The following is a 17388-nucleotide window of genomic DNA, read 5'->3' on the forward strand; positions in this document are numbered from 1 at the left end:
AAAGTCATGTTGCCACTAAAACCAGGATAAAACACACCTTGCATGCTAGATCTTATTCTGCGGAGGAGAGGTTCCAAGGAGAGTGCGTAGAGCCTCCCTGACAGAGCACAGCCCTGCCTGACACCTCTACCTACCCTGAAAGGAGCACTCAGACTGCCGTTCATCTTTAACACGCTCTCAACGTCACTGTACAGCACCTTGATCTTAGCTATGAAGCCAGCGCTGAACCCAAACTTCCCCATTACTTGGGTTACTTGAACTGGAGACATCCAAAAGGTCTCGAATGAGGTGGACATTGTCCACCATGGACCTGCCGGGCACGCAGTAGGTCTGGTCCCTGTGAATGACCTGCTCCATAGCCTTCCCCAGCCTGGAAGCGACTGTTTTGGACAGAAGTTTGTAATCCACACAGAGCAATGACACAGTGCGCCAGTTGTTGATGTCCTGCAGGTTCCCCTTCTTCGGGAGCAGTGTGAGGACCGCCCTCCTGCAGGACACTGGCATGGAGCCAGACGCCAGACACTCATTAAAAACCTGTAAAAGATCGTGCGATAAAATGCCCCAGTAAGCTTTATAAAACTCCGGTGTCAGTCCGTCAATGCCAGGAGCCCGCCGTCCCTTTATGCCCTGCAGGGCGGTCAGCAGCTCCTGCATCCGGAGGGGGGCAGTGAGCTGTGAGTTGGACTCTTCCGAGATCTGAGGTAAATCTTTGCAGAAATCCTCCCTGCCTGTGTTTTCTTCCTCAGAAGAGTACAGTGCTTCATAAAAACTCACAGCCCGCTCTCTTATCTGGCGTGGCTCCATCAGCTCTTCCCCTGTGTCTGAGAGCAGGGTGTGGATTATTCTCCTCTGCCCGTTCTTTTTCTCCAGACTGAAGAAGTAGCTAGTTGGAGCATCCATTTCAGCAATGTTCAGGAACCGAGACCTGACTAACGCGCCCTGAACTTTACGTTCTAACAGGTCGGCTAAAGCCATTTTTTTTCTTTGAGGCTTCCAATATAACCTCGATTTCCGGTGGACTCACTTAAATGTTCTAGTTCCAATATGTCGGTCTCTAGATCTTTCATAGATCGGGTGGCGTCTCTTGTGACATTGAGGGTGTGTTGTTGACATAATAAGCGTATTTGTGTCTTACCATGGTCCCACCACTGCCTAAGATTACTAAAATCGCCCTTCCTCTGTCTAAAAACACCCCAGAAATACGTAAGAACATCTGTAAAACTCTTATCGAATGTTAAAACAGAATTAAAATGCCAATAGGCGCTCTTGGGTAAAACATTCCTGATAAACACATGACATAAAAGCAGGGAATGATCACTAAAACCAGCCGGCATGATGGCGCAGCTTTTAAAAATGTTAAAATGATGTTTAAAACAATAAATCCTGTCTAACCTGGCTGAGGAGATCCTACTCTCTCTGATGTGGGACCAGGTGTACTGTCTGCAGTCTGGGTGCATCCTCCTCCACACGTCCACCAGGCCGTGAGAGCGGACCAGCTGCTTTAAGGCGTGCTGAGAGGCTGGTTGAGGCTCTGCGTGGTTGCGGTCTAAAATCGCATCTTCAGTGCAGTTAAAATCCCCACCCAAGAATAAAAAATCCTCCATGGCACAATCATTAAGAACTTCACTTATTTTCAGTAAAAACGGCTTCCTCTCTGCACCGGTTGCTGGAGCATAAACGTTAATAAAAACAGCAGTAAAATGGTCGAACTGAGCTTTGGCTAAGAGAAGCCTCCCCAGGATCACATGTTTGACCTCCAGCGAGTTCGGTTTAAAAGCCGTGGAGAAGAGGAAGCCTACTCCTGCGCTCAGAGAAGTGTTGTGACTTAAAATGGCCTCCCCTCCCCACTCCCTTCTCCAGTCAGACTCATTATTAAAATCACTATGCGTTTCTTGTAAAAACATGACATAATTTTTTTCATTTTCATAGTTTCATAAATACAGGTTCTTTTCTTCTGATCTCTTGCACCGTTCACGTTTAAAACCCCAACTTTAAAAACATCCATGTTGTTTAAAATGTTAGAAATAAAAACAGAAAACAATAAATTAATGAATACACACATTGCTGTCCTTTCCATCACTGCTCAGTTGTCTCTTTGCTCTGAGCACCAGTTTTTTTAACCTAAAAACTTCCTGGTCTGTGAGGCCAGACTCCTCCCTCTGGCTGACGTGGAGTCTGGCCGAGGAAATAAAAAGACAGAGATCTGGGAAGTGTTCTTCGAGTATGAGTTGTTGATTTTTTGTTTGATGTAAAAATGATTTAAATTTGTCTACTGTGAAAATTTTCTTTTTTTGACTGCTGTTAAAAGGCGGAAAGTCGCTGCTGTCAAACACTCACTCACTTTCACTCACATCACTCTCCATTTGCACTTTACTATTCTTTGCTTCATTTAAAACTGTCCTGGTTGATCTCCTGCGTTTTACTGTTTTATTTTCTTTTATTGCTTCTTCCTCCATCTCCTCCTCATCCACCTGTTCACTCCACACCATCCTGCCCTCAGCTGCTTCTCCTCCTTTCCCTCCACTGTCCCCCCCATCCTGCTCAACGCTTTTTTCTACACCCGTTTTCTCCTCCACCTGTTTACCTACACCACCCTTTTCCTCCCCTTTATCTCCCACCTCCCTTTCCTCTTCCTCACCCACAACATCCTCCACCACAACATCCCCCCCAACACCCAGTGTATTAACAAAACTCACCCTTCGTGATGGCTCGGTCACAACCTCGCTTCTCCGTGGAGATGTTGGTGGAGAAGCGTGTGGGGCTGCTCTCGGCCGCTCAGCTGTGGCGGACCGCCCCGCGGCGACCGGCTCCCCAGAGGAACCGGCCAGCAGCGCGGGGGGCTCGACCGGCACCCCGGGGGGGCCGGCCAGCCCCGCGGCCACCGTCCCCCCAGGGGGTCGGACGGCACTGCCCGCCGGGCAGCGGGTCCCCGCCGCTCCGGTACCGGAGGAGCCTCGGGGGCCCCGCCCCAGCGCTCGTAGCCGCATCAGGACCGGACGGAGCCGGGTCACTCCGCTTCGGACAGGATCTCACCGTGTGCCCCTCCTCTCCGCACCCGAAACACTTCATCACCGATGAAGTGGCGAAAATCACGTAGTCATAATCATCTACTTTAACATGGAAGCAGAGGTTGAGCTCCTCGTTCCGGTTGTTAAGTATCATGTAGAGCTGTCTGCGGTGGGACAGTACGTGTTTCAGTAATGGAGACTTACATCAAGACAACAACTTCCTTATGGGGGACGCTACCTTCCCATGCCTGGACAGCTCTCTACTGAGAAACTCATCGGTGATGAACGGAGGGACATTGGACAGGACCACCTTGGTAGCGGGTTGGGACAAAGGCAGTACCTGTACAAAACAGCCATTCACGGTGATACCTGTCTCGACCACGGAGTTCACCTTCTCCACGCGGTCCAGGAACACGACCACAGCGCTGTTCATCTGAGCGGCCGACACCACACAGCTGTGACCGACCTTTTCCCCCACAGCGAGACCGATGCTCTCCACACTGCAGGGGAAACTCACACAAATCTTAACCCCGTGCTTACGCGTAAGTGATTTAAAATTACAGCTGGCCATGGCCGCTGCCACGACACCAGCAAGATGCTGGTGAGGTGAAAAACACCCAGAGAGAGACCCAAACCACCAGAAAATAAACTACTGTGACTCTAATGTGTTATGTGAATGAAAAAATATAACATTAACAACAAACAAAGAGAAATATAGAACGAAAAATCGCACTCGCTCTGCCACTCGCTCACGCACCAAACTCCCAGCATGCACCGAGAGAGAGAGAGCGAGAGAGAGAGGTGGGATGAGATAACTGTTAGGTATTATTATTAGTCAACCATTATTTCCTGCTGACTCTAACTTATTCTGTAATTTTAGATAATCTTTGATCTCATAACCTTTGGAAAGATCAATTGTACTTGTTGATAATTAAAAAGAGAGAGATGTATTGTTATACACACTTATACCCCTTCAATGACATATTTACATGTTGCTAACACACAGCTGCTTCCTCACTGAATACTGTCCAGTTCCTCTGAATGTTGAATATGTTGGAAGATCCTCCTCTTTCCCTCATTTTATTAACTCTGACATATTGTTTTTGACATAGGGCATTGTAGTGTAGTCCAAAAAAAGCCTGACTTTTATCTCAGATTTATAGCAGTTATGGAGAGCAAAAAATGACTCACTTAGAGTTCATTTTTAGGGCTGAATGGGTGTGAAAACATCTTCTGGTACTGCATTGATACAGAAAGCAGACAGAGGATGAAGAAAGTAACATTGTCTACTGTCCATTGATTGTCCTTGAAAAAGCCACTGACCAATAAGGATGCATCTCTATAGCACACAGCCACAAGAGAGCCTTGTGTTAAAAGTGGAACTGAGAAAATCAGTGGTAAAAGTAACAGTGAAAAAAGTGGATAATATTGTGTAGGTCATTTCCAAACATGAATGTTTCCTTTTCTCCCAAATTTGCATTCATGAGTAATACGTTTTAATTTTAATTTGCTCCTGCTGAGCCACAGTGTTTTGCGTACAGTGTTCTGCATGTCTTGTATGTATACATGTATTGTGTTTTGTGTTGTTTTTTTTGTTCAATGTGTTTATTAGTTTTTTTTCAGGTACTTAAGTACAAACAGACAAATACTAGGAGTAGGTATGAAATTATGCCAAAATGAAAGGATAAGAGAAAGAAAGAAAAAAGATTCAATTGAAATAAAATAAAGGCATAAAAACAGAACAAAAAACAAACAAACAAAACTAACAAACAGTGCGTAAAACTCAAGCCAATGAAATGTATTGATGCATCACTAGTACACAAAATACATTAAAAATAAAAGAGGTGAGTGGCCTAGTCTGAGTCTCATAGCTGCTCTAAATCTCCATCAAATTGAGCAAGATGGTTTAAGAATGGCTGCCAGATCTTGTAGAATTGTTTAAGATTGTTTGTCAAACTGTATTGGATTTTCTCCATATGTAATAGAGAAGTAAGTTCTGATAGCCACGTCTTGAAGAGTGGCACTGTTTGTTGACTTACACAGCCTTAGAATCAGTCTCTTTGCAATTAACATTCCATACATGATGGTGTGCTGTACTGGTATACTTCGAGGCAAAACAGACAGGGAGAAGCCAAACAGTCACACCTCTGGCTCAGGCTTGAACACATAGTTGTACATTTCAGAAAACCACTTAGATATTCCACACCAGAAGTCGTACAGCTTTGAACATGTCTAGGAAAGGTGGGTTAAGGATCTGTCAGCAGATTTACATCGATCACACAAAGAAGAGACAGTAGGATATATTCTATGTAGTTTGATTTTCGAATAATGGAGTCTATGCATAACCTTAAACTGGATTAAGTGATGTCTGGCATTAATAGAACAATATTGGATTCTGCTGAGACCCTCTTGCCAAACAATGTCATCAATCTGGAGACCCAGTTCCTCCTCCAAAGCCTTTTTCAAAGAGAGGGTGGCATAGTTCACTTGTTCAGAGAATACCCTGACAAAGTTTGAAATCAAGCATTTTGAATCTGGCGGGCCAAGCCAGAAACTATAAATCCTACTTTCGTAACGGAGAAATTTTGTCAGGCTTTGGCGGACATAGTTTATAACCTGAAGGTTTCTAAAGAAGTGTGTTGGCGGAAGGGAAAACTTGTCTTTTAGTTGAGTAAATGAGGCAAAATGTAGTTCAATGTACAAATCTTTTAGAACTACGATGCCTTTTTGTCTCCAACTATAAAAAGTTGCATCTAAGAGAGCAGGGGGAAATGCATGATTATGACACACTGGAGCATATATAGAGGTACCAACTTGCAGCACTTCTTAATTTGCTGCCATATTTTCAAACAATTAATAATTATTTGATTTTTCACTTTTGTGATGGGCAGCCCAGTTGTTGAAAAAAGAAGAGCTGGGAGTGAACTGTCTTTGACATCTTTCTTTTCAATGGCTTCCCACGCAGGGGTACATGACAGCCCAAATCCACCTTTCTCTCTGGGTTTTTGTAAATTAGTTTTTGATATTCTATGAGCTTTAAAAACCCAGATAAAACGCATGATTATTGTGTCTAGTAACTTAAAGAATGACTTTGTGAGGAAAATAGGAAGGTTCTGAAAGAGGTACAGGAATCTTGCCAGTGAAACAATCTTGATAGCATTTATACGACCCACGTGGGAGCGTGCGCCACTTGCCAATATCTCCTTTTAGTTTTCCACCTTTTCATGGAAATTCAGTTAAAATATTAATTTAGGATCCTTTGGAAGGGTAACTCCTAGGTACTTCAACTTGTCTGTAACTTTAAATGGGAGTTTATGCAGAAATTCTGCTTCATGGTTATCCCCAAGAGGCATAAATTCACTTTTTTGCCAGTTAATTGTGTATCCAGAAACTTCCCCAAATGACTTTATGAGGTCTAACAGAATGGGAATAGACTGTTGAGGCTATGACATGAAGATTGCAACATCATCTGCATATAAGGATAGATGGTGGTCCACATCTCCCAGGTGAATGGGTTCAAGAGAGCTGTGCTGCCTGACACTAATAGCAAGGGGCTCAATACCAATTGCAAAGGGGAGCGGGCTAAGGGGGTAGCCCTGGCACGTCCCACGATGTAATGGAAATGAAGCTGACCTTTCTTGATTTGTTAGAATGGAAGATGAAGGGTGGGCGTATAAAATTTTAATCCATGAGACAAAACGGTCACCAAATCCAAATTCCTCCAACACCCTCCACATATATGCCCACTCTAGCTGATCAAACGCTTTCTCCGCATCTAAGCAGAGGACTGCCACCTTCTGATCCTTTCTGTAGTTATGGTACCTTATGTTCATTAATCTTCTAACATTAAAAAAGGAGAACCTACCAGGAATGAAACCAGTTCGGTCTGCATGAATAGTGGAGGCGATGTGTGTTTAACCTATTTGCAATCCATTTTGTAAAAATGTTCATATCAGAGTTCAGCAATGCAATTGGACGATAGGATAAGGTTTCAGTCTCATCTCTCCCTTCTTTTGGAATAAGTGAGATGTTGGCTTCATACAAGGAGTTTGGACATTTTTGAGTTTCAAATGAGTGGTTAAACATCCTGAGTAAGAGTGGAGTCAGCTGTTCAGGGAATTTCTTATAAAGTTCGATTCCAAAACCATCTGGGCCAGCACTTTTACCATTGGGAAAGGATTTAATAGCATCCAGAAGCTCTTGAGCAGTAATGTCAGGGTTGAGCGCTTCACATGTCTCGTCATTTAACTTGGGGAGGTTCAGGTTCTCCAGCCACGCAGATATGTCCCCTTTAGCTTTGGATGTATATAAATGTTGATAATATTCCCTGAAGCGCTTGTTTATATGCTGGGGTCAGTGATAATGTCCCTGGATTTTGATTTGATTTTATGTATAGCTTTGCAAGCCTGCAGACCTCTCAGCTGTCGGGCTAGTAGCTTCTGGGGCTTGTCTCCAAGTTCAAATTGTTTTTGTTTCAATTTAAACAGTTGGTCCTGTACCTGGGCAGATAGTATATTGTTATATTCATACCTCAGTTTAAAAATATTCTGTAGGGTGACAGAATAACCAGAAGATTTATAGGCAGTTTCTAGTTGCGTTAGATCCTTTCAATTCCTAAAAGGCGCTTCTTCTTTTTTTTTCTCAATGAGTTTTCAAAAGAAATAATGTGTCCTCTAAGCACAGCCTTAAAAGCTTCCCATAAGGTGGATTCTGTTACCTCTAGATTATCATTTGTTTCCAAAAAATCTGAGATCCTAGCAGAAATGATCTGAGAAAACGAGGAGTTGGAGAGAAGTGAAGGGAGGAAACGCCAACTAAAGTGCTGTTTCTTATGGTTGAGGGGCGGAGGTCGTAGCTGGAATTGGCTTTCTCGATTTCATTCATATGGTTTCCAAGACTCACCAAAGAAGCTTGAGTGGATGCCAGGGTTGCCTCTAATGTGTCAAATCGATCAGTCATCGTTTTGTTCATGCCCTCTGTTGCCAGAAGAATGTTGCTCGACCCTGCATCAGTGTCCTTGCTAGCCTCATGGTCCGTCATGACAGGTGCTAGTTATTTATTTATTATTTATTTATTAAATGTTCTTGTTTTGGTGGGAATCTGGAGCTTTAGTCCTGTTGCCTTATCTTAAGGGAACAGGGAACTTATCTTATTTGATCTGTGTTATGTGATTTTTGTGTGTCTTGTGACTGTTGACATTTTTTGTATGCTGCTGTCTTGGCCAGGCTTCCCTTGGAAAAGAGGTCATTGTATCTCAACGGGACCGACCTGGTTAAATAAAGGCAAATAAAATAAAATAAAATTAAATACCGAATTATTTTATAGCATGGAGAGGATCTCAAGAAAAACACATCTACTCCTTCTGATGTTCACTATCGCCCTCTGTGTTGTTTTTTTGTCTCCTCCTCCTGGTTGACTGGTGATGCCTACAGGGACCAGAAGGGGGAGCTCTGGGGAAAGACGCGTCAGTCAAGTGGCCACAGAGGAAGAAGCATCATGACCGCTCATCTCACCTGGTTCCAATAATAAAATCACCACACCTGGTCCAGATCTCCAATCAACCCTTCACCTTTAAATAGTCCTTTGTTTTTTGTTAGCGAGAGGAGGCTGTTTGGGTTGGCTGTGGCAGAGCTCTGATGGTTTTTGTTTGGTTTAGCTTGGGTGTTTGCTGGTGTACTGATTTAGTTTTACCTGAATTAATTGAGTTGTTAGCTGCCTACTTTTGGTTTTTGTCTTTGTTAATGTTTTTTTTTGTTGTGCGCACAGGGACAACAAGGACCGGTAAGATACTCCGGGGTCTACATATAACACATGTAGGGTTACTTCATGTTAATACCCCAGGTTAGAGTGAGCACCATCCGCTTTAATTTTGGGTGCTAAGCACCTGTAAAGAGGGGGTGGGTTTCTTTGTTCTTTTCTTTGGTGCCACTGAGAGTCCTTGCTGATCTGTGTGTTGCTTTGTTTAAATAAATACTTTCGTTGCCTTTTATCGTGTCATGGTTTCTGGCTGATTGCACCCTCACTTCCCAAAACCTGTTGCATTTATGTTATGTCCCACTCCGAGCCACCAGGGGGCGTAGCACACAGATTCTGAGTAAATTAACCAGATGTTTTGATTAAATTCCATGGATATAAATCGAGTTGTGAATAATTAAAGGGATAGCTCACCGAAAAATATTTATTCACTCATCTACTCAATATGGTGATAGATGGGTGGGTGAGGTGTTTGAGTCCACAAAACACTTACAGAGATAAACAACGTATAGCAGCAGAATCCAAGACAATTAAAGTTAATGGTGTCCTCTTCAGAGGTGGATGTACAGAAAAACTTAACATGCCTCCATACTGCTTGTGTGGTGTCATCAAAGTGTCATATTCTACTTGAAAAGAGGTAATTTACACTGTTTTTAGCCTAAATGTCCTCTGATATCTTCCTACCGGGTGCATTCACAGACCCTCTGTGTTTTCTGTTTTATTACATCTGAAGAAGCGGTTGTGATTCACAAACTGTATTGGGTTTTGCTGCAACAAAGTTTACTTATGAGAGTCCAGAAGTGTTTTGTTGACTCAAACCCTTCCCCCACCCCTCCATTGGTCTAGTGGTGAGTAGATGAGTGAATTAAACATTTTTTGGTGAACTAACCCTTTAAGAGACAATACAACAACAGGAGTTATCTTTGATAGCAACATCCATTTTCTCTGTGAATTTACAAGATAATATGATGCTTTTGTTTCTATAGGGCTGTAACTGGTGTCATATTATTTCAAAAACAATATGAAACAAAGTTTAAACCTACTTTTCAAGACATCCAAGTTGAGGTAGACAGCAGCAAATGTTGGCTCTTCTGTATCAGCCGGTGGCCTCAGTTGGCGAGGCTGCTGCCGCTGAGAAAGTTTGGAGGTGGAAGAGGCAGCAGCAGAGAGCTTGGATCTGCACTTCAGAGCCGCCCAGAATGAAGGGTAGATGAGACTCATCAGCTCATCGACATTGGAGGCTGAACGCAGCATTTCCTCCATGTCTGGCTTCGGTGGAAAGTCCTAGAAGAGACAAGCAACAATCATTAAAAATAGTGCTGTTAATACAAATTACGGTACAATCTGAATATTAGATTCTGACTGGGCAACGAAATGTTTCCATTCACCTATTCACACAGACATTGCCTACCTCTTAACAAGTGGATAACATATCTGTATTATATTGATTCAAGAATCAGATAGCCTTGTAGTGAATAGGGGACTGACATAATTCACCCTCACGCTCAGTACAGGCACAGTCGGCGTCAGTCTCCTACGAGGGCGATGACGTCGACCCCGGGGCATGCCGGGTGACGTGATGACGTCAGGATCCAGAGGCATGATGGGAACGTGGTGACGTCTGAGACCCGAGGGCATGCTGGGATGTTAAAAGCCATCTTGTTTGTTATTGTTTTGGATGCTAATAAACGGAGCACAATTTGTGTGTCCAACTTGATGGAAGTTGCCCCTCGTGTTGCATCGCAATTTCCACACTGGTGACCTCGACGTTCGTTTGTTGACGTGTTTAACGAACGGGACCCGACCATGGCCGTGCACGCTGTGGCCCTCAAACTCCCCGAATTCTGGGAATCTTCAGCGGCGGCGTGGTTTGCCCAGACGGAGGCACAGTTCGCATTGCGGGACATAACAGCTGATACAACGCGGTACTACTACGTTGTGTCAGCTCTGGGAAGCTCAACAGCATCGCGGGTGGTGAGTCTCCTGAAATACCCTCCAGCTACGGACAAGTATGCAGCACTCAAAGCCCACCTGTTGAAGACTTTTGAACTGTCAGACGTTGAGAGAGCCAGCAGGCTGTTCTCCCTCCAAGGACTGGGTGACAGCAAACCGTCAGAGCTCATGGACCGTATGCTGGATCTCTTGGGGGAGCACAGTCCCCATTTTCTTTTCACCCAGCTTTTCCTGCGTCAGCTGCCTTCCCAGGTCAGATCTGCGTTGGCCAACACCACAATCACCGACTGTCGAGAGCTGGCTGAAGAGGCTGATACATTTTTTTTGGCAAGTCAAGAGCGCTACGGCATGGCCGCGTTGCTGGTCACGCACGGCACTCCGGTGACAATGGCGGATTCCACCCTCATCGCAGCAACCTCTTCTCGTCGGCAGCAGTCTTCAGGTCGGCAGCAACCTTCAGGCCCCCAGCAGTCTTCTTCGGGCTTGTGCTTTTACCACGAGAAGTTTGGACTGAAGGCTTATAAATGTCGGCCGCCCTGCAGTTTCGGCGGTTTGGGAAACGCCAGGGCCGGCGCTCAGTAGTGGCCATGAGTGTCGGCCACGTCGGCAGGCTGCTGTTTATCCGGGACAACATCTCCGGACGACGTTTCCTGTGCGACACGGGAGCACAGAGGACACCTGACCGATACCCAGTCCCGAACATACAGGATTTTTCAGCACACCTGGCCGGGATGGTGATTTTTTCTAAAGTAGACCTCGTCCGGGGTTATCATCAGGTGCCTATGCACTCACTAGACGTTCCAAAAACAGCGGTGATTACGCCGTTCGGTCTTTTTGAATTCTGAAGGATGCCGTTCGAGCTTAAAAATGCAGCCCAAGCGTTTCAACGCCTCATGGACTCTGTTTTACGTGACCTGCCTTTTCTTTTCGTATATTTGGACGACATTTTAGTAGCAAGCACGTCCGAATCTCAGCACCTGTCGCACCTCCAAACACTTTTCAAGCGGCTCAACCAACATGGTCTGATCGTAAACCCTGCCAAGTGCCAGTTTGGTCGCTCCACCATAGATTTCCTGGGACACAGAGTCACTAAGGACGGCGCAGTCCCTCTCCCGTCGAAGGTGGAGGCGGTCACACGTTTTCCACGCCCACTCACCGTGAAAGCCCTGCAGGAATTTCTTGGCATGGTAAACTTTTATCATCGTTTCATCCCTCGAGCCGCTCAGCTCATGCAGCCCCTGCACGAGGCTTTGAAAGGTAAGCCCACGCACGCTGTGGACTGGACTGAGGGCAGGGACAAAGCTTTTGCAGAGACTAAGGCAGCCCTTGCGCACGCCGCTATGCTGGCGCATCCTTCTGCCATAGCCCCCATCGCCATCACCTCAGACGCCTCGGATTACGCTGTTGGTGCAGTCTACGAGCAGTGGGTGGGCGGGGCCTGGCAGCCGCTTGCTTTCTTCAGCCGCCAACTGCGAGCCAACGAGCGGAAGTACAGTACTTTTGACCGGGAGCTGCTGGGTCTCTACCTTGCCATCAGACACTTCCGTTTCCTGCTGGAAGGTCGACACTTCACCGCTTTTGTCGACCACAAGCCGCTGGTTTTCGCCATGGCCAAGGTGGCCGAGCCGTGGTCCGCCCGCCAGCAACGTCATCTGTCCAACATCTCCGAGTTCACCACGGATTTACGGCACGTGGCCGGTAAGGACAACCAGGTGGCGGACTGCCTGTCACGGGCTGTGGCAGGAGCAGTCCATCTTGGCCTGGATTACGGCAGCATGGCAGCGGACCAGACCACAGACCCAGACATACACATCCTGAGGACCTCGACTACAGGTTTGAGGATAGAGGACGTCGTGTTTGGGGAGGCTGACACCACGCTCCTGTGTGACGTCTCCACAGGCAGTCCTCGGCCGCTCGTGCCCTCGGGATGGAAACGCCGCGTTTTCGATGCCATCCATGGTCTCTCCCATCCTGGTTCAAAAGCGTCGCAGAGGCTGGTGGCGGCTAGGTTTGTTTGGCGCGGCCTCAAAAAGGATGTTAGAGACTGGGCTACCACTTGTCTGGAGTGCCAACGGGCCAAGGTACATCGACACACTAAAGCCCCTTTAGAGTTGTTCCAGGTGCCAGAGAGGCGGTTTGACCATGTCAACGTGGATCTGGTTGGCCCTCTGCCCTCCTCTCAGGGGTTCACCTACCTGTTCACCATGGTTGACAGGACCACCCGTTGGCCTGAGGCTGTGCCACTGACGTCGTTGACAACCGTAGAGATGACACGGGCATTTATCGGCACCTGGGTTGCCCGGTTTGGCACCCCATCGGACATTTCCTCTGACCGGGGCGCACAGTTCACGTCCGAGCTGTGGAACACGGTTGCCGAGAGCCTCGGAGTAAAACTCCACCGCACAACTGCATATCATCCACAGGCTAATGGACTCTGTGAGCGGTTCCACAGGTCAATGAAGGCTTCTCTTCGTGCTGGCCTCAAGGATTGCAACTGGGTCGACAAGCTCCCGTGGGTGATGCTGGGCATCAGGACTGCGCCAAAAGAAGACCTGCAGTCCTCATCCGCAGAGCTTGTTTATGGCCAGCCGCTCCGGGTTCCAGGGGATTTCATTCCTACATCCACCGTTCCTTGGTCTGCGGTTCCCCAGCGGGCCACGCTACTGGACAATGCGCGGCTTTTCGCACCTGTCCCTACTTCCCGGCATGGCCTCTCTCAGTCGCACATCCCCGCTGGGCTTCGGAAGGCGGGATACGTTTTTCTTCGCCACGATGCTCACAGAGGACCGCTGCGGCCGCCCTACGAGGGCCCATTTCGCGTGTTGGAGGTGGGGGACAAACATTTCACAGTGGACATGGGAGGCAAACAGGAGAGACTCTCCATTGACCGACTCAAACCCGCCCATTTGGACGTGGCTAGGCCCGTTGAGGTGGCCCAGCCCCCACGACGCGGGCGTCCTCCAGTCCTGCACCCACCCCCTGTTCCTTTGCCAATCAAACGTGCCACGGTAGTCATTTCTCCACCCCCTGTAAAACACAGCCGTTTTCGCCGTTTACTGCGACCACCTCTCCGGTGATATGTTTTTTGTTGTTATGGTGAATTCTGGGGGGAGCTGTGTAGTGAATAGGGGACTGACATAATTCACCCTCACGCTCAGTACAGGCACAGTCGGCGTCAGTCTCCTACGAGGGCGATGACGTCGACCCCGGGGCATGCCGGGTGACGTGATGACGTCAGGATCCAGAGGCATGATGGGAACGTGGTGACGTCTGAGACCCGAGGGCATGCTGGGATGTTAAAAGCCATCTTGTTTGTTATTGTTTTGGATGCTAATAAACGGAGCACAATTTGTGTGTCCAACTTGATGGAAGTTGCCCCTCGTGTTGCATCGCAATTTCCACAGCCTGCCAATTATTTTTCAGCTGACCTATCTCTCTTTTTCACACAAACTCTGTAGTCTGAAGTGTCAAAAGGAGCTGTGTACCAAGTGAACTGTCTGGGAAAGCCCTGTGCTACGTGAAATGGTAATTTCCTGTTTTGTTTAGAAACCATCCTATATTATTTTATGCTCGAAAAGCAGCATAACAGAGCATAACATAACATGTCATTTGGCTGACGCTTTTGTCCAAAGCGACTTACAATTAGTAAGACTGTAAGAGTAGAATGGTAGGTATAGTCTTCAGCTACCAGGCTCCTCTCCTGTGAAACCAGCTCCCACTCTGGGTACAGGAGGCAGACATCATCTCTACATTTAAGGATGAACTTAAAGGGCCCATATTTTACACCTTTCTGGGATGTAATTTGAGGTATTGTTCCCCCTAAGATGATATATCAGTGGTTACAAGTCAAACAAACTGCAGCAATGTGTATTTCCATTGTTGTCTTTCCTGCCTCTCTCTGGAGCTGCAAACAGAACATGCTGTTTTCACCTGCCTCTTGAGCCCCTCCTCTGATTGGCTGAACGGTAAGTTACACCATCCTCATGTTTGTTCAAGTTTTAGCAGAACAGTCGACCAATGTAGGATCCTGAGTTACAGTAAAGACTTTCACATCAATACGGAGTATCAATACGGAGTAACGTAGACTTTACTCCTTTGGGAGGTCGGACTGGTACCGGCTGGGTGGGGCTGTCAGATAATTGCGATCCCGAATATTTTTGTTTTTTTATAAAGCCTACAGTTAGGGCTGGATCAGATGAGTCCTGAACCATCCTGTAGTTATGCTGCTATAAGTGTAGACCCCCCTCCATTTGTCTATCCATCATGCAACAAGGATGACCAAAATGTACATTTACACTCAGTAAATGAGTGTTGTCATAACTACCTCTGCAGAAGGAAGACAGCTGCTTTATTGTTCAGGTTTTTAATCAGCATACAGTTCACCTCATTCTTCTGCTTTTACAAATGTATAGTCAGTGTATGTGAATGTTATCTCATTTCCTGTCCTTCAATACAATTAGATATACATTGTACTATTCATAATAATGTCCACACAATCAGTCTGACTGGAACAATGACTGTTAGGTGCAAGCAAGGCCGTTTCTCTCACTTTCTCACACACACACACACACACACACACACAAAAAACATACACACACACACTGACAGAGCTTTGTATTAGAGCCAAACAGACAGATTGAAGCAGTTCATTGTGTTTTATGGGAATCCGTCACTGTTTAGAGTCACTATAGAGAACAAACACGACACAAAACACAGCACTCTAAAATTACCCCTGAAGTGCTTGGAACGATCTGAATGACTCGAAAAGTGCTATGGGTTAGGGCCTTTTCTCAGCCATCATATCAGTTCAAAGAACCTGTATCAAACAACAGGTCTAAATAAGACTCTACCAACACCTGACAGAGGGAGTACAGCTTCCTGCTTTAATGACCAAACCAGGCATTACAAACCTGACTGTGGACTCAATGGACTCACATGAGATCATCACTTCTCCACTGGAGTGACCATATTCACCATTTTTCCCTTCTTTCAAATTTGTCATGTCAATACTGCTGAAACTGGCAGAGAAACCAAAATATCTTAATATGGTTGCCAAACTTAAGTCTTCATGTAGTTTTATGTGCTCATGCCGTGCAGGGGCTATATGCTACTTTTCTAAAGCATGTGTGTATGTCCAAACTGAAACTTAGTCAGTATTGGAGCCGACTACTTATCACTTCACTCCTTTATAAGAGCTGGAATATGAAATATAGCATTACACTGCATATCTAAGGGAAAATTGAGTGTGTATGCAAAAACGTCTGGACACATCTAAGCTCCTACACTGATGTTGATCAAATACAGTTGCTAAGGTCTGACATCAACAAATCAGTTTGTGAAAGTTAGATTAGCCAAAATAAGTGAGGCTGTAGATTATATTTCAATGAGTCAGCATTTTGGTAAATACTGTGAAAGAGGCGAATCACATTCAGTATCAGCAGATACCCATTATTAAGTATCACAAATGGGGGATCAGGACCAGAATGAAAACACAAGATCAGTGGATCTTAATAGATCACCGCAAAGAAAAATCTATAAAATACAAATGTGATGTCTGATGTCTGTTTGATGTAACAAAACAACTGGCAAACATGCATATATATTAGATACACCTGTAATTAATTTAAGTACACATACAGTTCAAGGTCAAGTCAAGACTATGTATTAAAATGAAAAACAACATTTTGAGTCTGAGTCCCTCATGATATTCCTGAGATAACACAACAAGAATGAGACTGACATATTGACTTTAACCTCGGCTGTTGAAGGTGCAGAGGCATAAAAATATCCTAAAATATCTACAATAACAGAGTCCTGTGTGTAGTCTACATTCCTTTGACACCCCTAATGAATTACATAAGAGACAATAAACATTTTAAACTGCATAGTTTATCTGCATGAGAACGATCTCACCATAAGGCTGTGGGAAAAGCTCCAAAATCGTACGTCCCTGTTCTAAAGGGGAGAGGCGGTGGTCTAGTGGCAGAAGTGGCAGAAACTTGGACTATTAGCAGAGGAGGTCTCTGGTTCGTCTCTGGTTCGAATCCACGGAGAGACAAAAAAAAGACGAACCTGGATTGATCTGTCCAAAAATCCAAGAGTCTCCCTACCCTGTCTAGTGCCCCTGAGCAAGGCACCTTACTCCCCCAACATCTGCTCCCCGAGCGCCGTACATGGTCGCTCACTGCTCTGTGTGTCCTGCACCAGATGGGTCAAAAGCAGAGATTCAATTTCCCTACCTGCATGAGTGTGCCTTTGCATGTCTGTTTTATGTGCTTGGGACTAATAAATGCATCTTAATAAATTTTTTCTTAAAATATCTGTTAACTGTTCAAACATTTTCATTCATCTATTAAAACCTCCTTTTAGAAGGAGGAATTAAGAGCAAGCTCTGTTTTTCAAGGATGTCCCTAATTATAATAGAAATGAATAATATGAGAAAAAAAATTCCAGAAGTGGAAAAACAATTATAAACAGATTGAGGGTACAAGAAAATATAAGACAGATCATATAAGACATCAAGTCAATAAATGCATATAGAGATTGCTTAAATATTGCTTTAAAAAGATTGAGAGATTCACTTTTCTAATTTTACCACATGCCAACATCTCGATTCTCAAGTGTGTTGGGGCCTTGTGTTGTAGGACATAGAACAAGAGTTAATAAGACAAGC

At 45.4% G+C, this 17388-nt stretch overlaps 1 protein-coding gene across 2 annotated transcripts in view; it reads right to left on the minus strand.

Moving 5' to 3' along the window:
- The window catches only part of vegfc (vascular endothelial growth factor c), a 70312-nt gene that overhangs the window by 34863 nt on the left and 18061 nt on the right, over positions 1-17388 (minus strand). For both annotated transcript variants that reach the window (XM_062388952.1, XM_062388953.1), the window contains exon 2: positions 9806-10046. In XM_062388952.1, the coding sequence (XP_062244936.1) occupies positions 9806-10046 (241 nt within the window). The remainder of the gene's footprint in view (positions 1-9805; positions 10047-17388) is intronic.

Source organism: Platichthys flesus, chromosome 5 (assembly GCF_949316205.1).
Source record: "Platichthys flesus chromosome 5, fPlaFle2.1, whole genome shotgun sequence".
Taxonomy (NCBI): Eukaryota; Metazoa; Chordata; class Actinopteri; order Pleuronectiformes; family Pleuronectidae; genus Platichthys; species Platichthys flesus.